This window comes from Capricornis sumatraensis, chromosome 8 (assembly GCF_032405125.1).
Source record: "Capricornis sumatraensis isolate serow.1 chromosome 8, serow.2, whole genome shotgun sequence".
NCBI lineage: Eukaryota > Metazoa > Chordata > Mammalia > Artiodactyla > Bovidae > Capricornis > Capricornis sumatraensis.
The window spans coordinates 91580527-91604791 of NC_091076.1; the positions used below are offsets into that span (position 1 = coordinate 91580527).

At 41.0% G+C, this 24265-nt stretch overlaps 2 protein-coding genes across 9 annotated transcripts; one reads left to right on the top strand and one right to left on the bottom strand.

Annotated features, from left to right (window-relative positions):
- The first annotated feature begins 930 nt into the window (after positions 1-930).
- On the top strand, positions 931-23825 carry LOC138084200 (keratin-associated protein 9-7-like). 4 transcript variants are annotated; one of them, XM_068978359.1, is made up of 4 exons: positions 931-1255; positions 1394-1513; positions 6524-6531; positions 23301-23825. In XM_068978359.1, exons 1-4 carry the CDS (start codon positions 931-933, stop codon positions 23823-23825), a joined length of 978 nt encoding a protein of 325 aa, XP_068834460.1. The 4 variants fall into 4 exon arrangements, with proteins under 4 accessions (XP_068834460.1, XP_068834463.1, XP_068834464.1 ...); XM_068978362.1 differs by lacking the exons at positions 6524-6531; positions 23301-23825 and having other exon boundaries at positions 931-1136; positions 1260-1521; XM_068978363.1 differs by lacking the exons at positions 931-1255; positions 1394-1513; positions 6524-6531 and having other exon boundaries at positions 23238-23414; positions 23538-23825.
- LOC138084201 (keratin-associated protein 9-2-like) lies at positions 19243-19884 on the bottom strand. Of its 5 annotated transcripts, none has more exons than XM_068978368.1 (3): positions 19838-19884; positions 19601-19771; positions 19243-19516 (listed from the first exon to the last, which is right to left on the bottom strand). In XM_068978368.1, exons 1-3 carry the CDS (start codon positions 19882-19884, stop codon positions 19243-19245), a joined length of 492 nt encoding a protein of 163 aa, XP_068834469.1. The 5 variants fall into 5 exon arrangements, with proteins under 5 accessions (XP_068834469.1, XP_068834466.1, XP_068834468.1 ...); XM_068978365.1 differs by having other exon boundaries at positions 19243-19543; XM_068978367.1 differs by having other exon boundaries at positions 19243-19641; positions 19726-19771; positions 19823-19884.
- Positions 23826-24265: the final 440 nt, after the last annotated feature.

Here is a 24265-nt window from a genome sequence, read left to right on the forward strand (position 1 = left end):
TTTCCCATTACATGGCAATCATACTCTAACATATCTATCTAAAAGAGAGAAAATGAAGCCTAAAAGCTTTAAGAAGTTGTGGCTGAGATTCCACATTTGTCAGAATATGTAAATTTACAGATTCAAACATACCTTAGTTATTCTCCTATCTAACACGCTTGTCACAAATTATAGAAGAAAGTATATGCAAGTTGGGATGTCTCACCAGAGGTCATTAGCCTAACTAGAAAATAGCAATGAAGCAGTAAGGAAGGGATGCTGTTTGAAAATAGGATTCAGCTTTGCCTCTGTTCCAGTTTTGGTGCTGATTTTCATTTGAAAAACAATGTGGCAGCCATCCTCCACTCAGATGACCCTGATAAAACTGGGAAACATTTCAAACCAGTTGCCAAATGTAGATATATATATATAGATAGATACATGTGGAAGTCTTTCTTCTGACTTTGTCAGAGATCAGTCTTGAACTCAAGCAGGCTTCATTCATCACAGAATGCATCAGCATCCCGCCCCTTTCGAGGCCCGTCTCAATCTAAATAGAGCCAAAGGAACAAAGCTGTGAAAGGAGAACAGTTCTGCCCTTCACAGAGCCAGCAGGAACTACCCCATGACCAGATGATGTCACATGACCAGAAATGCTGCTGGTGATGATTCCTGATCTTTTCATTTCTAGGAAGGATTCTTAAATACTAGACCCAATTAAGGAAAAGATCAAACACTGATTTACAGAGGCCTCTCTATAAAACACTAAGAAAGCAACTTCCTCCATGACAATTATCCAAAACTACAACAATAACATAAGTAACAACCAGGAAAGTCCTGCTTATTGGTCCCAACATTGGGGGTCCAGGATATAAAACCCAGAACAGGAGGAGCCCTCAGAATCTGAGAAACTCAGCTCTGAGCCGGAGTCCACCCTCCACCACTGACGCAATGACCCCCTCCTGCTGCTCCCCGCCGTGTCAGCCCACCTGCTGCAGGACCACCTGCTGTGAGTCCAGCTGCTGCCAGCCCTGCTGCCCCCCAACGTGCTGTCCAACCACCTGCTGCAGGACCACCTGCTGCAGACCTACCTGTGTGACCAGCTGTTGCCAGCCCACTTGTTGCAGCAAACCCTGCTGTCAGCCCACCTGCTGTGAGTCCATCTGCTGCCAGCCCTCTTGCCCTCCAACTTGCTATCAAACTAGTGAAACCACCTGCTGTAGGACCACCTGCCACAAGCCTACTTGTGTGACCACCTGCTGTCAGCCCACCTGCTGTAGGTCCAGCAGCTGTGGACAAACCTTCAGTGGGTCCAGCTGCGGCCAGCCTTGCTGCCAGTCAGTTTACTGTGCCCCTGTGTACTGCCGCAGAATCTGCTACCACCCCACGTGCTGCTGCCTGCCTGGGTGCCAAGCCCAGGAATGTGGGTCCAGCTGCTGCCAGCCTTGCAGCCGCCCTGTCTGCTGTCAGACCACCTGCTGTCAGACCACCTGCTGCCGCCCCAGCTGTGCGTCCACCTGCTGTCAGCCTTCCTGTTGCTGATCACCTCACCAAAGAACCCCTGTCTCCTAGCAACAGTTTATAGCAACTGAGTTGCTACTTGGGGACAAAAAATGATTTCTTAGACTTTGCTGACAACTGGTATGCTCTACCAGAATTTGTTAACCCATCTGCCTCTTTAAAAGCTTATAAATCAGCTTGATAGAGTGCAGAGGGTTTCTCCCAGTTGTCTTTCTCTGGTGTAAGAGGATCATGTGCCAGGCATCTTTGATAAGGAATTATGTCTCAGTTTTGACTCTGAAAATAGGACTGACCATGTTGTACTTCTAAGTAACTTAGGAAAACAAATCCTCATAATGTTTCTATAGGTTTCTGCAGCTTATCATAATTAACATAATCATACATTTCTTTATCAATATTCCCATGGCTCTTGTGACCTGCGTTTTCCTTTTATGGTACCTTTGAATTGTCTTCCTAGAGGCAGTAGTCTTGCCTGTGTGGTTCTCAATAAATTCTTTGCCATAATCTTCCTACATTGTGTTTGATTTTTACATGGCATTCCTGATATAGAGATTTAAGTACATACTATAGGCATTATCCATTATGAGTATCATGTTAGCTCTCAAAATCAATTATTAGCTCATTAAGTAAATTGTGTCGTATGCTTTAGCTAATAATGAACACGATCATCAAGGATAGAGTCTTCTGTTCCTGCTCACAGGTATTTACCTTTACATCCCAAGGAAACCGATGCTTGCACCTCAGTGACTAAGCTGTAATTGTTGTCTTTGTTTATGTACAGTTGCTGGGCATGGACACACCCTAAGATATGCCAAGGAAATTACGTTCAGACTATTTCTCCCTACTCTCTACCTCTTTTGATAACCATCCCTCAGCAATTAGCAACTGGAAAAGAACCCCTGTCCCCACACAACACCTTATGTTAACTGACTTGCTACTGAGGACAAAAAATAACTCCTTAGACTTTGCTCACAACTAGTATGCTCCACCAGAATCTGTTACAAATCTCTCTTAAAAAAACTTGTGAATCAACTTGATGGAGTTCAAAGAGCTTCCCATTGGTCTACCTACATGAGGAATGCAAACTGATGATGAACACGACTGAGTGCCTGAACTGAACTGAACTGATATTCCTTCAAAGAGATGTGACTTTCACAATGTTAAAGCCTTCAATCCTGGATGGGAAGCACAGATTCCCAAGAATGTTACCTTGAGTTCAGTTGAGAAGATTCACTCCTACATCACTTTCTGAAACCATGTGTACTACCTCTGTGGATATATTTGGTACTACCTAAGAGGAATCAGGTAATGGTCTTTGGGTCAAGATATACACTACATCCAGAAGACACGATATCAAAACCATGTGTTGTCACCTCTAAGTTGGTTCTTTGCCCCACATTTGCAAGACCACTCCAGTTGTCCATGGGGCCAGTCATCTCTGTCATGTGAGGTATGGTAGAACAGGTAGCTCTCATGATTGTGTGCCTGTTGTTGGTCTTGTTCTTCAAAAAGTGGGTCTCTTGGTCCAAATTGATGCTATTCAGAATCCTATGACAATACTACTCTAGCCAACAGTACAGCTGATAGGGATGAGAAATCCATGTTTAGAACATGCAGTCCTAGAAAGGAGAACCTGTCTCTTTTCCTACTAGTCTGAGAGGATCACTTGCCTTTGTGTGGCGTGGTTAATGAGTTATGACGCTAGCCCGTCAGTGCTGAGCAACATCCTCTGCTTCTGACTGGCAGCACACAGAGCAGGGGCAGCCATGGTGAGAGGGAGCCTATGCTATTGGGTTCACACAAGTCCTCTATCACTGCCAGTGGATGCTTTGTTCATGCTCCCTTGTGCAAATACTGATGCGCCCGAAGACAGAGATGGGATGAGTTGTTTCAAATTTGTAGTTGTCTAGTGACTTCTCTATTATGAACACTCTGAAGATCATTGATGTGGGACACAAGTCGGAAATACTTCCTGTCCTCAACCCATCTCTATATAATAATTATTCTCCAAGTCTCCTTATATTCCAGTCTTGCTTCTCCCAAGTTCAATCCAGTCAGGGCTTTCACCACTTGTAAACAGCCAACGAACATCATTGTGAGGTCACTTTTCCTCAAAATAAACATGTCATGCCCATGTGTACTGTTGATTGTTCACTGTAAATATTTTCTCTTTCCACTGCCTTTGAAGAGCAAAAGTGTTATCTGTAGTACTCAAAATTCTCCACCTGGTATAAAACCTTCTGTGGGGCTAAGGACTGGTGAAACTTAAGATATTGCATGTTAATATATTATGATCAATTAGATTTTGCAAGACTCAAATGCAATTATTACCTGTGTATTCTTGAGTCATTGAGGGCAGCACAAAACTCTACTGTTCTCCTTGGATGTGGTACAAGTTCTCATACCTTCCAATACCTTGACTTTGTTGCTCTTCAGTCTCTCTGCTGTATCCAATTCTTTGCACCCCATGGACTGCAGCACATGAGGCTTCCCTGTCCTTCACCATATCCTGGAGCTTCCTGAAGCTCATGTCCATTGAGCTGGTGATGCCACCCAACCATCTCATCCTCTGTCATCCCTTCCTCCTCCTGCCTTCTATCTCTCCCAGCATCAGGGTATTTTCCAGTGAGTCAGGTCTTTGAATCAGATAGCAAAAATTTTGGAGCTTCAGCTTCAGCATCAGTTCATCCAGTGCAAATTCAGGGTTAATTTCCTTTAGGATTGACTGGCTTTATCTCTTTGCAGTCCAAGGGATTCTCAACACCACAGTTCAAAAACATCAATTCTTTGCCACTCAGCCTTCTTTATGGTCCAACTCTCACATTGATACATGACTATGGGAAAAACCATAGCTTTGACTATAGGGAACTTTGTCAGCATTTGCTTCTTAATATGCTGTCTAGGTTGGTCATAGCTTTTCTTCCAAGGAGCAAGCGTCTTTTAATTTTATGGCTGCAGTCACCATGTGCAGTGATTTTGGAGCCCAAGAAAATAAAATTGGTCACTGTTTTCATTGTTTCCCCATTTGTATGCCATTAGTGGTGGAATTGGATGCAATGATCTTAGTTTTTCGAATGTTGAGTTTTAAGTCATATTTTCACTGTCCTCTTCCACCTTCATCAAGAAGCTCTTCAGTTCCTCTTCGCTTTCTGCCATAAGGGTGGTGTCATCTACATATCTCAGGTTATTGAAATGTCTCCTGACAATCTTGATTCCAGCTTGTGCTTCATCCAGCCTGGCATTTCACATGATGTACTCTGCATATAAGTTAAATAAACATGGTTAAAATATACAGCCTTGAGGCACTCCTTTACCAATTTTGAACCAGTCTGTTATTCCATGTTCGATTCTAATTGTTGTCTCTTGACCTGCATACAGGTTGCTCAGGAGACGGATATGGTGGTTTGGTATTCCTATCTCTTGAAAACTTGGAAGTTTATTGCTAATTTGTGTTAAGTCAGGCAAAACCAGTACAATATTATAATTAGCCTCCAATTAAAATAAATAAATTTATATTTTAAAAAATGAATTCAGTAGTTACAGCAAAAAAAAAAAAAAATAGTGAGCCATACAGGTGCTTCCCAGGGGTGCTAGTGGTAAAGAATCTGCCTGCCAATGCAGGAGACTTAAGAGACAGAGGTTTCATCCCTGAATTGGGAAAATCCCCTGGAGGAGGGCATGGCAACCCTCTCCAGTATTCTTGTCTGGAGAATCCTATTTACACAGGAACCTGTTGGCCTATTTAGTCCATAAGTTTGCAAAGAGTTGGACATGACTGAAGCAACTTAGCATGCACCCATGTAGGCATACAGTGTTAAACAAGAGACAAAACCTTAGATTATCATGGAACAAGTAAGGGAAAAACCAGTTCTCTAGTGATGAATGGATTTGTTTTTCTGTGATATTCTTGAAAATATAACAATTGTGTTTTTTCAAAGGCATCTGCTTATAGACTGGTTGACCCGTAAAAGCAGGGGGAAGAGAAAGAAAACATTTGTAGATTAATCCATAGGTGGTTCAGGATGGGGAACACACGTATGCCCATGGCGGATCCATGTTGACGTGTGGCAGAACCAATACAATATTGTAAAGTAAGATAATAATAATAATAATGATAAAAATACACAAGTGGACATAATATGAAAGAAAGTAGTGGAAAATTAACACAACATTGTAAATCAACTATAATTAAATAGAAATAAGTTAAAAATAAAAATGATAACATAATATATATGAAAAGTATGTTCCTTACATTCTCCCAGTAAAACTAGTGAGTGGCTGAACAAGAATTTGAGTACTCTTCCATATGATTCCATACTCTTCCCGTAACTAAGTGAGTGAGAGTTGCTCAGTTGTGTCCGACTCTTTGCAACCCCATGGACTGTAGCCTGTCAGGCTACTCTGTCCATGGAATTCTCCAGGCAAGAAGACTAAGAGCTGTGGTCTTTCCTTCCTTTATAGAGATTTTATGGTTGAAGATAAAATCAGAAGTAAATCAAAGCACAATCTAAGAGTGAGTTTAGTAAAGAAAGTGCGTGCAGGCATGTTAAGTCGCTTCAGTCGTGTCTGACTCTTTGCCATCCCATGTACTGTAGGCTGGCAGGTGCCTCTGTTCATGGGATTCTCCAGGCAGGAATACTGGAGTGGGTTTTTATGCCTTTTTCAAGGGGATTTTCCCTCCCCAGGGATCTCTTATGTCTCCTGCATTGGCAGGCAGGCAGGTTCTTTATCACTAGTGCCACCTGGGAAGTCCAGTACAGAAAGTGAATAATGTAAATTAGAAACATCTTAAAAAGGCACAGACACAATCATAAGAATGATAACATATGTTCATGCATTTCAATGGTATTTCATTCCACTAAACCATAATCCAGTACATTTAGAATATTTAGAGAAAATATTTAGACTTAATCTTAACATTATAGATCTAGTTGGAAAGTTTAGTGACTGGGCCCTCAGGGAAAAATGAACATCTGCAGTCAGTAGGGAAATGCTGGGCATTGTCCAAAATGCACCCTGGGAGGTGGGAAAGTACATGCCAGCGGTTAGTGTGAAACAAATGTGATTTTTCAGTGTGCGTATCTTCTACCGGGGAGAGTACTGCTCAGTAACTGCTCAGTAATGCCATTCTGGCTGTCTAACAAGTGATCCCAATGAGCGAAAGATTCAGGAGACCAGGCTGGGAGTGGAATGGGAGATAGATGTTAACATAATCACTGTTGAGAGGAGATGTCTGAAAAAGGAATGGGCTACTATGGAGACAAGATATCTCAACTAAACAACCAGTTGGCAGTAGGAGTATTGTGTCTCTGATTTGCAGCTTCTGTGAGTTAATTCTAGCAGGAGACTATAAGGGTTTCTTCCATTACTGAGTCTCTGCGAAGTCCCTACATTCTCTGTCTTGCTCAAACACTGTAACTGACATGGATTGCTGGCATTGCCATCCTTCTCTGAAATCCACAAGCACTCAAAGGCATAACATTAAAATATTACATGGTGCCATGAAACTATGCCATTTGTTCACCTGGGCAAAATGTAGCTCTCTCCCCAAGTGTTTTCAAGTCGACTGCTGTTATTTTGACAAATAAGCAGGGTCCAAAATTATTCTTGTAGACTCAGAAATCTGTTCTCATTTACATGCAAAGGTTGAACTCCTCTCCTGAGGCATAACAATTTATCTATCCTATTATTAATATGCACATTTATTGATCACAATTATAATTGCAGGAACTATAGTTTTCATAGTTCATTTGATCAGTTATTTCTCTGTGCATGAATACCTACAAGTAAAGTTAAACAATAATCAGAAGGTCATTTTGTGAGCAATCAGAAGAAGTATATGGAATAACAGAATGCTGAGTGCCATCTAATGCACTCAGGTCGATTATGTAGTCTTTCATAAGGGCTGGAAGACTCAGGTGCAGTGCCCCCTCCCCTGTGCAGTCTTGGTTGCACTGCCACCCTTGATTGTGTGCCTCTGCCGACTGAAATCCCATGACTGACTACTCCAACCCCATTTCAAAAACACACGTTCATTTTTCAAATCCTTTTCAGGCAAGAGGAAATTCTGCTAGTCTTGATATCACAATTTCTCTATAAGTTCTTTTGTATAAATTGGTTCTAGTACTACTTGTGTCTTATAAGTTAGACTTTAGAAGGGTCAAGCCATCAACTGTAGTTGACAATGACTATGCATGCAAAATTAAAAAGAAAACCCATCTATTGATAAACTATTAGAAGTAATGGGGAAGTTTGGTTATAATATATGAACTAATTGCTATTTTATATGTCAGAAACAGGACTTTCCCAGTCTCCCAGATGGTAAAGAATCTACCTGCAATGCAGGAGACCCAGGATCAATCCCTGGGTCAGGAAGATCCCCTGGAGAAGAAGATGGCAATCCACCCCAGTGTTTGTGCCTGGAGAATTCCATGGATAGAAGACCCTGGTGGGCTACAGTCTATGGGGTCACAAAGAGTGAGACACACATACCCTTACATAAGAAAACACACCTACACATACATATGAAAACACATATATGCACACACATTTCACATATGTAGAAAACACACATACGCACACACATGTTAGAAACACTGAAAAATTAGCATTTTAAGTTCTACTCTAAAATAGCATAAATTATGAAACACCTAGAAATAAAAATGCGGAAGACCTCTACAGAGATCAGTATAAATACTTTCACCAAGCAATTCGACTTGTAGATATTTATCCAATAAAAATATTTATATACGTGTACCAAAGTTCTAAAACTTTTAAAGCAGCATGATTTTATTAGCCCCAGGCTGCAAACAATCCACACATATATCAGTAGTAAACAAATGAAAGGTGTCATATGCATTCAGTGGAAGATGATACAGTAAGGAGATTAAATGAACTTCAGATAATTACATGGATCAGTGTCACAATCCTAATATAAAGAACAAGTGGCCAATTATATAGTATCTCATTTATATCAAGTTTAGAAAAATTGTGAACTTGCCTACATTTGGGAATGAGTGAGAGAATTTGAAGACAGCAAGTTCTATTTCTTAAGCTGGTAAGAGTGACAGGAGTGTTCACTTGGAGGCAATCTACCAAGTTGGTCATTTTCTCATGCAAAATAGAAATAGTAAATGTGGGGCACTGTATGAGCTCAGAATGAATAATTCATAGCATATGCATATGTGTATAAATCCTCACATCATGAATGTTGCATAAGAACACAAAACACAATATGAAATGAATAGTGGCACAAGATTTATTTAGAAATTCAGGAAAGATTCCCTGCTTCTGTGAGACACTAGAAGTGATTATAAAAAGAAGAAAGCAGGATAGAAGAATCATGAGTACACTGAAAAGAAACATGATTATGAAGATAGCAGCAGAAACTGAAGAAAGTCATGAGTATGTGTCTTCATAGTTACATGTAGAGAGAAGATGCAGATCCTGATTTCCGAGTCAAAGTGGAGACCATCACTCCATATCAAGGACGCAGGAATGTGGAACATGACTCATATACACAGGAGGAAGAGAATCAAGGGGAAGTCCTCCACAGTCTACCAAGCTGATTCTCAACCTTTTAGCCAGGGAGATTAATAACAAAAATTTGGTGATAGAACATTGGCTGTAGCAACATTTGGAAGTAAAATTTGTTCTGGAATGCCAAATCAGGTGATGAGAAGGTTGGTTTGAGAGACAGTGATTCTTTAGCAAAGTGATCAGCAGCAGGAAGGCTGGCAGCAGCTGGACACAAAGCTGGGGTGGCAGGAGGTGGTCCTACAGCAGGTGGTCTGACAGCAGACAGGGCAGCTGCAAGGCTGGCAGCAGCTGGACCCACATTCCTGGGCTTGGCACCCAGGCAGGCAGCAGCACGTGGGGTGGTAGCAGATTCTGTGGCAGTACACAGGGGCACAGGAAGCTGGCTGACAGCAAGGCTGGCTGCAGCTGGACCCACTGAAGGTTTGTCCACAGCTGCTGGACCCACAGCAGGTGGGCTGACAGCAGGTCATCACACAAGTAGGCTTGTGGCAAGTGGTCCTGCAGCAGGTGGTTTCACCACATCAGTCCATATCTGGACAACTTACTCAATACATTTCCCAGTTTTATCAGAGACATTCAGGTAGAGGATAGTTTGCACAATGCTTTTTATGCGAAAATCAGCACCAAAGCAGGAGACTAGAAGCAGGCATAGAAGCAGTACACTGGGTTTCAGACACCATCAACCAATTAATATTCCATCCCTATTTTGTAGCATCCCTATTTTGTAGCTTGGAGAAGGCAATGGCACCCCACTCCAGTACTCTTGCCTGGAAAATCCCATGGACGGAGGAGCCTGGTGGGCTGCAGTCCATGGGGTCGCTAATTCGGACATGACTGAGCAACTTCACTTTCACTTTTCACTTCCATGCATTGGAGAAGGAAATGGCAACCCACTCCAGTGTTCTTGCCTGGAGAATCCTAGGGATGGGGGAGCCTGGTGGGCTGCCGTCTATGGGGTCGCACAGAGTCAGACACGACTGAAGCGACTTAGCAGCAGCATTTTGTAGCTGGGTCAGTGATCTGAGGTGAGACCTCCCACTTATACATAGATTTTTAAAAATTGAGTCAAATACAATGATAGCCAAGGTATATTTGAATTTGGCAATTTACATATTTTAACAGATGTTGAATGTGTGAGACATAATTTCTTAATTTTTTTCCTGTGCAATTCTCTCCCTCTCTCTCCCCTAGTTACAAATGTAGGAGTGTAATTGTCATGTCATAGGGAAAGAATATGGGCTTCCCTGATAGCTCAGTTGGTAAAGAATCCACCTGCAATGCAGGAGACCCTAGTTCGATTTCTGGGCCAGGAAGATCCACTGAAGAAGGGATAGGCTACCCACTCCAGTATTCTGGCCTAGAGAATTCCACGGACTGTAGAGTCTATGGGTTGGCAAAGAGTCGGACATGCCTAAGCTGCTTTCACACAGAGGGAAAGAATATAGTCAACAATATTAAAAAAGAATAAAACAGTATTTCAGCATTTCACTACCAGCAGTGTCATATGCTCTCCTGTCTTTGTGAGCTTTCTGAATTCTACTGGTATGTGTCTCTCTTGTTTTTATAAATTGAGGTATAATTGTCATAATACATTATATTAGTTCCAAGTGTAAAACATAATGATTTGATATTTGTATATATTGCACAATGATCACAACAAGTCTAGTTAGACTCCATCACCAACTACAGTTATAAATTTTTTGGAGTGATGAGAACTTTTAATATTTACTCTCTTAGCAACTTTCAAATATGTAAGAGAGTATTATTAACTATAGTCACGATGCTGTGCATTACCTTCCTCATGACTTTATTTATACCTGGAAGCTTGTGCTTTTGACTCCCTTTACCCATTTTGCCCACCCTCCACCACTCCACTCCAACTCTGGCTACCATTAATGTGTTCTCTCTATCTATGAGCTCAGGGTTTAGATTTTTGGGTTTCTTTTGCATTCCAAATATAAGTGAGAGTATATAGTATTTGTCTTTCTGTCTGACTTGTTTCACTTAGCATAAAGTTTTCCAGGTCCATTTATATTGTCACAAATGGGAAAGCAGCTTATATTTTACTGCTGAATTGTATTCCATTGCATAATACATAACATATTTTCTTCATTCATCCATTGATGGACTCTTTGGTTGTTTCCATATCTTGCCTATCGTAAATAATGCTGCAATGAACATGTGGGTGCTTATATTGTTCCCAGTTAGTGTTTTGTTTTCTTCAGATAAATACCCAGAAGTGGAATTGCTGGATTGGATGGTAGTTCTTCTTTCCATTTTTGAGGAACAGGCATAGTATTTCTCATAGTGACTGCACCAATTAATGCTCCCATAAACAGCCCACAAATGTTCTTATATTCTCCACATTCTCACCAAGACTTGATGAAGCTCATCCTTCTCATTATAGTCATGCAAAACTATGAGGTGGTCACTCATCATTGTTTTGATTTGCATTTCCCTGATGCTTAGTAATGTTGAGCACCTGTCTAGTACCTGTTGGCCATCTGTATGTCTTATAAGAAAAAAAAAAATGTCTATTCTGAACGTCTGCCCATTTTTTCAATCAGATTGTTTTTGTTTTGTTTTTTGCTATTGGGTCAAGTGAGTTCTTTATATATTTTAATATCAATCCTTATCATGTATATGATTTGCAAGTATTTTCCCCCGATCAGTAGGCTGCCTTTTCATTTTGCTCACTGTTTACTTTACTATGTGGAAGCTTTTTTCTTTTTGCCATACCATGTGGCTTGTGGGATCTTAATTCCTGGACCAGGGATTCAACCCAGGTCCCCAGCTGTGAAAGCACAGTCACACTCAGTGCACCACCAGGGAATTCCTGCTTTTTGGTTTGATGTAGTCCCACTTTACTTTTTGCCTTTGCTTTTAGTGTCTTTTTTTTTTTAAAAGCACCAAGACCAATGTTAAGGTCTATGTTTCCTCCAGAAATTTTATGGTTTCAGATTCAGGTTTAATCCATTTTGAGTTTTCTTGTCTTTTTGCCTGTGCTTGTCTTCATTGCTGTGTGCAGGCCTTCTCTAGTTGTGGTAAGTGGGAGCTACTCTCTAGTTGAGGTGTGCAGGCTTCTCGCTGTGGCAGCATCTTTCTGCAGAGAACAGACTCGAGAGTGCGGGGGCTTTAGTAGATGTGGCAGGTGAGCATATTTGCTCTGAGGCATGTGCAATCTTCCCAGACCAGGGATCAAACCCATGTCCCCTGCACTGGCAGGTGGATTCTTAACCACCAGACCACCAGGGAAGTCCATTTTGGGTTAATTTTTGTGTATGGTGTAAGAGAGTAGTTCAGTTTTATTCTTTTGTAAGTGGCTGTCAGTTTTTTCAACACCATGTATTGAAAAGACTGTATTTTCACCATTGTATATTCCTGGCTCCTTTGCTATAGATTAATTGGCTGTAGAATGTATGGATTTATGTCTGGGCTCTCTATCTTGTTCCATGATGTATGTATGTTTTTATGCCAAACCATACAGTGTTATTTACTATAGTTTTGTAACACACTTTGCTGTCAGCAAGCATTATGTCTCCAGCTTTGTTTGACCCAGAGGGATGGTACGGGGAGGGAAGAGGGAGGGGGGGGTTAGGATTGGGAAAGCGTGTATACCTGTGGTGGATTCATGTTGATGTATGGCAAAACCAATACAATATTGTAAAGTAATTAACCTCCAATTAAAATAAATAAATTTATATTAAAAATAAATTTATATTAAAAATTTAAAAAGAAAAAAAACATTGCTTTGGTTATCTGAGTTTTCTATGCTTCCATACACATATTACAATTTTTTTTCTTATTTTGGTAAAAATGCCATTAGACTTTTAATAGGGATTGCACTGAATCTGTAAATTACTTTAGGTAGTAAGGATATTTCAACAATATTACTTATTCTAATTCCTGAGCAAAAAATTTGTTTGTATTTTCTTCAATTTCTTTCACCAATGTATTATAGTTTATGGTGTTTACACTGTAATTTGCAATGTTCTTTCATTTCTGATATTAAATTTGAGGCTTCTCTTTTTCTTAGTGAATCTAGCTAAAGTTTTTAAGTTCCTTCCCTTTCCAAAATAAAAACAGCTTTTAGTTTTGTTGATCTTCTCTCCTATTTTTTCCCCCTTTTTAGTCTCTGTTTCATTTATTTCCACTATGATCTTTATTTCCTTGCTTCTACTCACTTGGGACTTCCTTTGCTCTTCTTTATCTAGTTCCTTGAGTGTAAGCTTAGGCAGTTGATTTGAAATTTTTTTGTTTCTCAAGCATTCATTGCTGTGAGCTTATCTTTTAGAACTTCTGTTTCTGCACCCCATACGTTTTGGTATGCTGTAATTCCATTATCATTTGTCTCAAGGTATTTTAAAATTTCTCTTTTGGTTTCTTCTTTGATTCATTGGTTGTTCAGTTGCATTTTATTGAATCTCCACATTGTGAATTTTCCAGTTTTCTTTCTAATGTTGGATACTATGGTGGTTTCAAAGTATACTTTATATATTTTCAATCTTTTTTAACTTACTACAAGTTTGTTTAGTGAGCCAACATATAATCTATCCTGAAGAATGTAAAATGTGTGTTTGAGAAGAATATGTATTATGTTGCTCTTGAAAGCAGTATTCTATATATGTCTGTCAAGATGGATTTATATATGGTGTCATTTAAGGCCAATATTCCCATTTATTTTTTGGTCTGGATTATCTGTCCAGTGGTGAAATTAATGTCCTCGAGTGGACTATTAATGTCCTCAACTATTACCATATACTTGTCTACTTCTTCATTAGGTCTGTAAATATTTGCATTACATTAATATATTTAGGTTATCCAATAGCATAAACATTTGACAACAACATTCTATAAGCAATTCTATAATTAGTGTTTTCCAACAAAAATACAAATATATAAAAATCATGGAAGTAAATATATATTTATTTATATATTTACCAAAAGACATACAAAAATATTTTTAGTTAAACTAGTTTAACATCTTTACTTTTTCAATTGTCTCAAACTGCAAACTATATATATATAATGGTTTTGGGGGCAGAAGCATTTTATAGCTGCAATTTAGAATGCAGAGAGGGTTTTGTTTTTTTTATTTTTGGCCTTAGGTGTTGTCCAGCCACTAATGCATTCATTTTCATCAAACGTTTGTAAGCATCCAGTGTGAGAAAGAATATCATCTAAAGAAAATTGTTCTTTGGCCTAAGAATGTGATGACAGAGTAGAAAGAATTAAGTAACTTCCTGCAAAATATATTATGCTCTAAAGAAGTCTCTGAACTGATTCTTGCAGACTCAGAAATCTGCTCTGAATCATGTACCCCTCTTGAGGCATAATAATTTTATCCATTCCATAGACTAATGCCAATTTATTAATCACAATTCAGCTTCCCTGGTGGCTCAACTAGTAAAAAACCCACTTGTCAATGCAGGAGACACAAGAGACCTGGGTTCAGTCCCTGAGTCAGGAAGATCCCGTGGAGAAGAAAATGGCAATCTACTCCAGGGTTCTTGCCTGGAAAATGCCATGGGCAGAGGAGCTAGAAGGCTGTAGTCCATGGGGCTGCAGAGAGCTGGACACAACTGAGCAGACGTGCACACACACACGCATCAGCCACAATCATAACTGTAATGACTACAGTTTGCACAGTCTATTAGACCCGTCATTTCTCTGTGCAGGAGCATCTAAAGGGAAAGTCGCACAGCAACTAGAAGTTCACTTTGTGAGAGCGAAGAATCAAAATAAGCATTAGGGACAGCAGAATGCTGAATAGTAGCCCATGCACTCCTGTCAAACACGAGGTCTCTCCTGAGGGGCTGGAAGACTCAGGAGCAGGGCCCCTGGTGCCTGTGCACTGCCAAACCTTGTATGTGTGCCTCTCCTGACTCTGACCTTCCATGGCCAACTGTCTCATCCCCCTGAAGAAACACACATTCAATTTTCAAATCCCCTGCAAGCTTGAGGAAATTCTGCTAGTCTTGATATCACATTTTCTCTCTAAAGTGTCTTTGTATAAATTGGTTCTAGTCCTATTTATGTCTGTAAGTTCAACTTTAGAGGGGAAATCCTGTCAACTGCAGTTGTTATGACTATGTAAGCAAGAATTTGTTTTAAGCCCATCGATTGGTAAACATTTAGAAATAATTAGGAAGTTTGGTTATAATATCAACATACATAAATTAATTACTTTTATATATGTCAGAAATATTGAGAAATTAAAATTTTAAGTTGTACTCTATAATAGCATAAACTATCGAGTAACTAAAAGAAGAAATATGGTAAAAGTGGGAAAGACCTCTACAGAGAACAGTATAAACACTTTGACCAAGCAGTTCTGCTTGTAGATATTTATCGAACAGAAATGTTAATCTATGTGCACCAGAGGACCAGTTCATGACATTACTTTTATTATCCCCAAACTGCAACCAATCCACATATATATCAATAGTAAATAAATAAAATGTGTCATATTCAATCACTGGATGACTATACAGCAAGGAGAATGAATGAACCACCCGAAAATGACATGGATGAGTGTGACAATCGTAATATAAAAGGAAAGTGACCAATTCTGTACTATTGAGAGTTACATTTGAAAGGGGGTTAAGTTCTATTTCTTAACCTGATAATAGTGACATGCATTCACTTTGAGATAGTTTATCAAGTTGGAGGTTTTCTCACATGAGGAATGGAAAAAATAATTTGTGGGGGATTGTATGAGCTCAGCCTTGCATCATAAATTCTGTTGTTGTTTAGTAGCCAAGTCATGTATGACCCTTTTGCGACTCCTTGGACTATAACCCTCCAGGCTCCTCTGTCTATGGGATTTCCCAGGCAAGACTACTGGAGTAAGTTGCTGTTTCTTTCTTCAGATGCTGTATAATAACCAAAAACACAGTATGGGATGAATAGTGGCACAAGATTTATTTAGAAACCCAGGTAAAATTCCGTGCATCTAGAGAGACAACTCAAAGTGATTATGAAAAAGAAGAAAGTTAGATACAAAAATAATCAGTATATTGAAAAGATACATGATTATGAAGACTATTATGAAGATAAGTATCAGAAACTAAAGAAAAAGTCATGAGGATTTTTCCCCTAAAATACATGTAGAGAGGAGGTGAAGATCTAGATTTCAAAGTCAAAGCCAAGATGCTCCATTATAATGATGCAGGAAGCTGGTGCATCACCCACACGGATAGGAAGGGGAGAATCAGGGTGAAGTCCTCTACATTCCATCAAGCTGATTCATGAGCTTTTATATAAGCAGGTGAATAAGAAAAGAAATTGGTAATAGACTTCTGGCTTTCAGCATCGTTTGGAAATGAATTTGTCCGAGGAACAGCAAGGTTGATTTGTGAGATGGTGGTTCTTTGGTGAGATTTTCAGCAGCAGGAAGGCTGGCATATTCAGTTACACAGATAATTAGGGTATTTTAGGTGATGGAGAGTCTAGGCACGAGCCCTGGGGCCCTTCCATCCAGGGGCTCTGGTTTTCCAGTTGGTATGTCATTTCTATAGATACTGGGCATATAGCTCAAAGTCCACAGTCCGGCCCAAGATGGAGTCCTGCTTTCAAGATGGAGCCTGTTCTGTCTGTTTCCTCCTTCATATATATACCTATGGTTGATTCATGTTGATATATGGTAGAAACCATTGCAATATTGTAATTATCCTCTAATTAAAAATAATATTTAAAATAATTACCAACCCAATTCCATTTGATTCCTACAAAATCAAATTGATCATAATATATGAGCATTCAGTATCTTAAATTTCATCAACTGTTAACTTCAGTAGAAGCTTTTAAGCCAAATGGAGAATTTTGATTATGACAGATAACACTTCTGCTGTGCAAGGGTAGTGGAAAGAGAAAATACTCATAGTGAACAGTGAGTCAGTACACATGTCCATTATATATATGTATATATATATATATATATATATATTTTTTTTTTTTTTTGGAGAAAATGTGCCCTGAGGAAATGATGTTCTTTGCCTATTTGCATGTGGTAAAAGGACTGTCTGTTTGGATTGAGCCAAGGGAGGAGCAAGAGTGGAAAGTAAAGGGATCTGAAGAATTATTTAGATGGAGGGAGGTGTGAGGGCAGAAAGTGTTTCCCCTTTGTGTCCCATATCAATGACCTCCAGAGTGTTTACCACGAAGGAGACACTGGACAGCTACAGGTTTGGGATCTCTTATCCCATCTCTGTCTTTAGGTGCATCGATACTTACACGAGAGAGCATACACGGAGTATCCATGGTGGCGGGCGTGGAAGATGTGTGTGGACCAACAGCACAAGCTCGCTCTGACCGTGGCTGGCCCTGCTGTACATGCTGTTAGTCAGAAGCGGAGAATAACATCCCTCAGGATTCCTAGCCATCGAACTGGAAGGCAGGCTAGTTTTCCTCTTAGGTTACATGGGCATGGAAAAGACAGCAGTCCTTCTTTACCAAGATTCCATGTTGTAAACATGGATTTGTTGTCCTTATCAGCAGTACTGTCAACCAGCTTATAGTAACATTGTCATAGGATTCTGAATAGTCCAACTTTGGACCCACTGACCCACTTTTTGATGAACAAGATCAACAAGAGGCAAACGAACTTGGGATCTACTTGTTCTACCATACATCACATGACAGAGATGGCCGGCCCATGGAAAATTAGAATCGTCTTGTTCAGCTCAGTTCAGTCGCTCAGTCGTGTCCGACTCTTTGCGACCCCATGAATCACAGCACGCCAGGCCTCCCTGTCCATCACCAACTCCCGGAGTTCACTCAGACTCATGTCCATCGAGTCCGTGATGCCATCCAGCCATCTCATCCTCGGTCGTCCCCTTCTCCTCCTGCCCCCAATCCCTCCCAGCATCAGAGTCTTTTCCAATGAGTCAATTGTTTGCATGAGGTGGCCAAAGTACTGGAGTTTCAGCTTTAGCATCATTCCTTCCAAAGAACACCCAGGGCTGATCTCCTTCAGAATGGACTGGTTGGATCTCCTTGCAGTCCCAGGGACTCTCAAGAGTCTTCTCCAACACCACAGTTCCAAACCATCAATTCTTCGGCGCTCAGCCTTCGTCACAGTAGTACCATGTATATCCACAAAGGTAGTATACGTGGTTTGAGAAAGTGAAGTAGCAGTGAACCCTCTCACTTTAACTCGGGGTAACATACATGGGAATCTGTTCTTCCCCTCCCCATGGATCTACACTCTCCTGGATTGAAGGTCTTATACTATGAAAGTCACATGTTTTAGGGAATAAAGTCTGTTTAAACTGTCATCTGGTCATTTTGGACTCCTCATCTAGATAGACCAGTGGGCAGAGAGAGGAGTTACTAATTGCTGAGGGGTCATTACCGTGAAAAGATAGAGGGCAGGGAGAAATAGTCTGCACATCATTTCCTTGGAGTATCTCATGGTGTGTCCAGGCCCAGCAATAGATAACCACATGAACAATGACAGCAACTCTAGCTCGCCAAGGACATAGTCACGAGGTTCAGACATCTATTCATCCTTCCCCGGGATGTAAATGCAAGTGCCCTTGAGCAGGAACAGAAGACTTCATCCTGGATGAGTCTGTTTATTATTAGGTAAATCACACTACACAATGAAATGGGTTTTTAATAATGAGATAATAATTAGGAAGGGGGCTAATAGGATGCTCATATTGGATAAGACATATAGAAATTTCTAAATGAGGAATGTGGTGCAATAAATCAAACACATACAGAAGAATTGTGGTGCACCATTTATTGAGAAACATACAGGTAAAACCCAAAGTGATTGTAAAGGAGAAAGCATGATACAAGAACTATGAGGGTAGCAAAAGAGAAAATATGATTATAAAGTTTATGATAGGTTGTACAAACCTATAGGAACATTCTGAGATCTGGTTTTCTTAAGTTACTCAGAAGAACTAGATGGTCAATCCTATTTTCAGAGTCAAAACCAAGACATACTCCCTTATCACAGATGCAGGAAGTTGGCACATGGTCCTTCCTCACCAGAGGAAGACAATTGGAGGAAGCCCCCTGCACTCCGTCAAGCTACTTCACAAGCTCTTAAGCAAGGAGATGAGTAACTGAAATTCTGGTCGAACATGTCAGTTGTCAGCAAAGTCTAGGCAGTGATTTTGTTTTGTCCCCAGGTAGCAAGTCAATTAATAGAAGGTGCTGTATAGGGACAGTGGATGCTTGGCAAGGTGATCAGCAGCAGGAAGGCTGGCAGCAGCTGGACACACAGCTAGGGCGGCAGCAGGTGGTCCGACAGCAGGTGGTCTGACAGCAGACAGGGCGGCTGCAAGGCTGGCAGCAGCTGGATCCACAGCTCTGGGCTTGGCACCCAGGCAGGCAGCAGCATGTGGGGTGGTAGCAGGTTCTATGGCAGTACACGGGTGCACAGGAAGCTGGCTGACAGCAGTTAGAACCACCGCAGGTTTGTCCACAGCTGCTGGATCCACAGCAGGTGGGCTGACAGCAGCTGGTCACACAAGTAGGTTTGCAGCAGCTGGTTTCAGTGATTTGACAGCAAGTTTGGGGGCAGGAGGGCTGACAGCAGCTGGACTCACAGCAGGTGGGCTGGCAGCAGGTGGTGGTACAAATAGGCTTGAGGCAGGTGGTCCTGCAGCAGGTGGTCTGACAGCTGATAGGGCGACAGCAAGGCTGGCAGCAGCTGGACCCACCGCAGGCGGGCTGACAGCAGGTGGTCACACAGGTAGGTTTGCAACAGGTGGTCCTACAGCAGGTGTTTTCACTAGTCTGATAGCAAGTTGGGGGGCAGCAAGGCCGACAGCAGCTGGACTCACAGCAGGTGGGCTGGCAGCACGGGGAGCAGCAGGAGTGAGCCATTTTGTCAGTGGTGGAGTGTGGACTCCTGTTCAGAAGTGAGTTTCTCAGATTCTGATGACTACTTCTGTTCTGAGGCTTTTTATACACTGGACCCCCAATGTTGGGACCAATAAGCAAGACTTTCCTTGTGTATGTCATTTTTGTAGTCAGTGGGAAATTATCCAAGAGGAAATTATTTCTTCAGTGTTTTGAGGCCTATTTAAATTAGTGTTTGATCTTCTTTTTAATTATTACTAGTACTTAAGAACCATTTCCAGAAGTGAAAAAGAATAAGGAATCATCGCAGCAGCATCTCTGGCATGTGACATCATCAGGTCATGGGATAGTTCTTCCTGCCTTGGCCAGGGTCAGAACAGTCACCTTTTCTTTGTTCCTTTCACTATGCTTAGGTTGAGACTTGCTGGATGCTGATGCATTCTGTGATGAATGAAGCCTGCTAAAGTCCAAGTCTGATCTCAGACAAAGTCTGAGATTCAAGATAATCACGTGTATCTATATACATGACTTTCTGTTTTTTTAATTTTTTTGAAATATAAATTTATTTACTTTAATTGGAGGTTAATTACCTTACAATATTGTATTGGTTTTGCCATACTTCAACATAAATCTGCCACAGGTATACACGTGTTCCCCATCCTGAATCCCCCTCCCACCTCCCTCCCCATACCATCCTTCTGGGTCGTCTCTGTGCCAGGACTTGGAAGCACCCTAGATGTCCATCAGCAGATGAATGGATAAGAAAGCTGTGGTACAAATACACAGTGGAATATTACGCAGCCATTAAAAGAATACATTTGATTCAGTTCTAATGAGGTGGATGAAACTGGAGCCTATTATGCAGCATGAACTAAGCCAGAAAGAAAAACACCAATACAGTATGCTAATGCATATATATGGAATTTAGAAAGATGGTAATGATAACCCTGTATGCAAGATAGCAAAAGAGACACAGATGTATAGAACAGTCTTTTGGACTCTGTGGGAGAGAGAGGGTGGGATGATTTGGGAGAATCATACATTGAAACATGTATATACATGTCTTTCAAATCAGTAGTGACTGACCTAAAATGTTTCCCAGCTTCATTAGGTACATTTACGTAGAAGGTGTTCACAGGTTGTTCTTCACTAACTTTTCAGCACCAAAGCTGGAATGCAGGCAAAAGCTGTACCCTGTTTTCAGACAATATCAATGCTTTAATGTCCCATAACTATTTTTAGCTGGATCAGTCACCTCTGGTGAGACATCACAACTTGCACATGCTTTCTTTTATAATTTGTGACAAATAGGTAGATAGGATGATAAATTGATAGATTTATATATTTCAGTAAATGTGAAATGTGTCAGCCATAATATCTTAAAGTTTTTCCCGCCCTCTCTTTCAGGTACACATGTAAGAGTGTAACTGCCACGCCATAGGGATAGTATATAATCCACAGTGCTAGAAACAATATAAGTGTTTCAATATTTCACTACAGCAGTGTCATGTACTCTCCTGCTATGAGACTCCTGAATTCTCCTGGTATGTATCTATCCTTGTTTGTTTGTTTTAAATTGAGCTGTAATTGACATGGCTTGTATTGTTTGTAGGTGTTCCACATAATAATTTGATATTTGTAGATGTTGCAGAGTTATCACTGTAGTAAGTCTAGTTAACATTAACATCTGTCACAATTGATAGTTACAAAGTCTTTTTTCTTGCATGAGAGCTTTTAAAATCTACTTTTCTAGCAACTTTCAAACATTTCAGTATTATTAACTATGGTCATTAACTGTACATTACATTCCCCATGCATTTATTTTATAAGTGTACCTTGTGATCCCATTTACCTATTTCATCCACTCCACCTCCCACCTCTGGCTACCGTTGATATGTTCTATCTATGAGCTCAGTTTTACAAAAACTTTTTTTAAGATTCCATGTATAAGTGAGATCACATGGTATTTGTCTCTCTCTAACTCATTTCATTTGGCTTAATGTCCTCAAGGCCCATCCGCATGGTTATAAATGGGAAGAGTCCATTTGAATCTGAGGAGTCCAGCTTCATTCTGTTGCACATGGCTGCCCACTTTTCCCGCCACAATTTATTTAAAAGATTGCAATTTCCTTATTGTATTAATATATATTTGGCTCCTGTGTAATAAATTAGTAGGCCATACAATCTGTGGACTTATTTCTGGCCTCTTTATTCTATTCCACTGATCTAGGTGCTGGTTTTTTCCAATCCATACTGTTTGTTTAGTATAGCTTTGTAATACTGTTTGGAATCAAGGAAATGATGCTTCCAGCTTTGTTCTTCTTTATCACTATTGCATTGGCTATTTTGTGGTTCTATACACATTTTAATTGTTTTCCTTCTTTCTGCCATTGGAACTACATTATCATTTTATCCTTTCTACACTATCATTTTATCATTTCTATTGACTGTATGTTTTCCCATTACATGGCAATCATACTCTAACATATCTATCTAAAAGAGAGAAAATGAGGCCTAAAAGCTTTAAGAAATTGTGGCTGAGATTCCACATTTGTCAGAATATGTAAATTTACAGATTCAAACATACCTTAGTTATTCTCCTATCTAACACGCTTGTCACAAATTATAGAAGAAAGTATATGCAAGTTGGGATGTCTCACCAGAGGTCATTAGCCTAACTAGAAAATAGCAATGAAGCAGTAAGGAAGGGATGCTGTTTGAAAACAGGATTCAGCTTTGCCTCTGTTCCAGTTTTGGTGCTGATTTTCATTTGAAAAACGATGTGGCAACCATCCTGCACTCAGATGACCCTGATAAAACTGGGAAACATTTCAAACTAGTTGCCAAGTATAGATATATATAGATACATGTGGAAGTCTTTCTTCTGACTTTGTCAGAGATCAGGCTTGAACTCAAGCAGGCTTCATTCATCACAGAATGCATCAGCAGCCTGACCCTTTCGAGGCACGTCTCAATCTAAGTAGAGCCAAAGGAGCAAAGCTGTGAAAGGAGAACAGTTCTGCCCTTCACAGAGCCAGCAGGAACTGCCCCATGACCAGATGATGTCACATGACCAGAAATGCTGCTGGTGATGATTCCTGATCTTTTCATTTCTAGGAAAGATTCTTAAGTACGAGACCCAATTAAGGAAAAGATCAAACACTGATTTACAGAGGCCTCTCTATAAAACACTAAGAAAGCAACTTCCTCCATGACAATTATCCAAAACTACAACAATAACATAAGTAACAACCAGGAAAGTCCTGCTTATTGGTCCCAACATTGGGGGTCCAGGATATAAAACCCAGAACAGGAGGAGCCCTCAGAATCTGAGAAACTCAGCTCTGAGCCGGAGTCCACCCTCCACCACTGACACAATGACCCACTCGTGCTGCTCCCCGCACTGTCAGCCCACCTGCTGCAGGACCACCTGCTGTGAGTCCAGCTGCTGCCAGCCCTGCTGCCCCCCCACGTGCTGTCCAACCACCTGCTGCAGGACCACCTGCTGCAGACCTACCTGTGTGACCAGCTGCTGCCAGCCCACCTGTTGCAGCAAACCCTGCTGTCAGCCCACCTGCTGTGAGTCCATCTGCTGCCAGCCCTCTTGCCCTCCAACTTGCTATCAAACTAGTGAAACCACCTGCTGTAGGACCACCTGCCACAAGCCTACTTGTGTGACCACCTGCTGTCAGCCCACCTGCTGTGGGTCCAGCAGCTGTGGACAAACCTTCAGTGGGTCCAGCTGCGGCCAGTCTTGCTGTCAGCCAGCTTTCTGTGCACCCGTGTACTGCCGCAGAATCTGCTACCACCCCACGTGCTGCTGCCTGCCTGGGTGCCAAGCCCAGGAATGTGGGTCCAGCTGCTGCCAGCCTTGCAGCCGCCCTGTCTGCTGTCAGACCACCTGCTGTCAGACCACCTGCTGCCGCCCCAGCTGTGCGTCCACCTGCTGCCCTTCCTCCTGCTGATCCTCCTGTCATAGAATCATGTGAGACACATCAGTCTTCTGACAGCTCACATATGAGTTCTCCAGTTACTGCTGCAAGCTCCACTGCCAGGCTTTATCAGCATCCAGCGTGCAGCTACCATCTTTCTATGAGTCATATTCCTGATTAAGAGGCTCTGTGAGGGGGTATGGTAGCATGCAGTTGACTTCAGTCTGCCTTTCTCCATCTTCCTTTTCTATTAAACTCTGTGATATCTGCAAGTTTTAGGTCTCCTGCCTTGCAGTCATTGTGTCAGCCTTGCAAAAATGATCACCACTTTTCTTAAGTAACCTAAAGCACAAATCACTGTGTTGGTTTTCTTAGGTTTCTTTCATGTTTACTGCTTCATAAGTTTTTTCCCTAATGGACTCATTAGAGAAAATGACTCATCCTATCTTACTTCCTCCTCCTTAGGATTACCC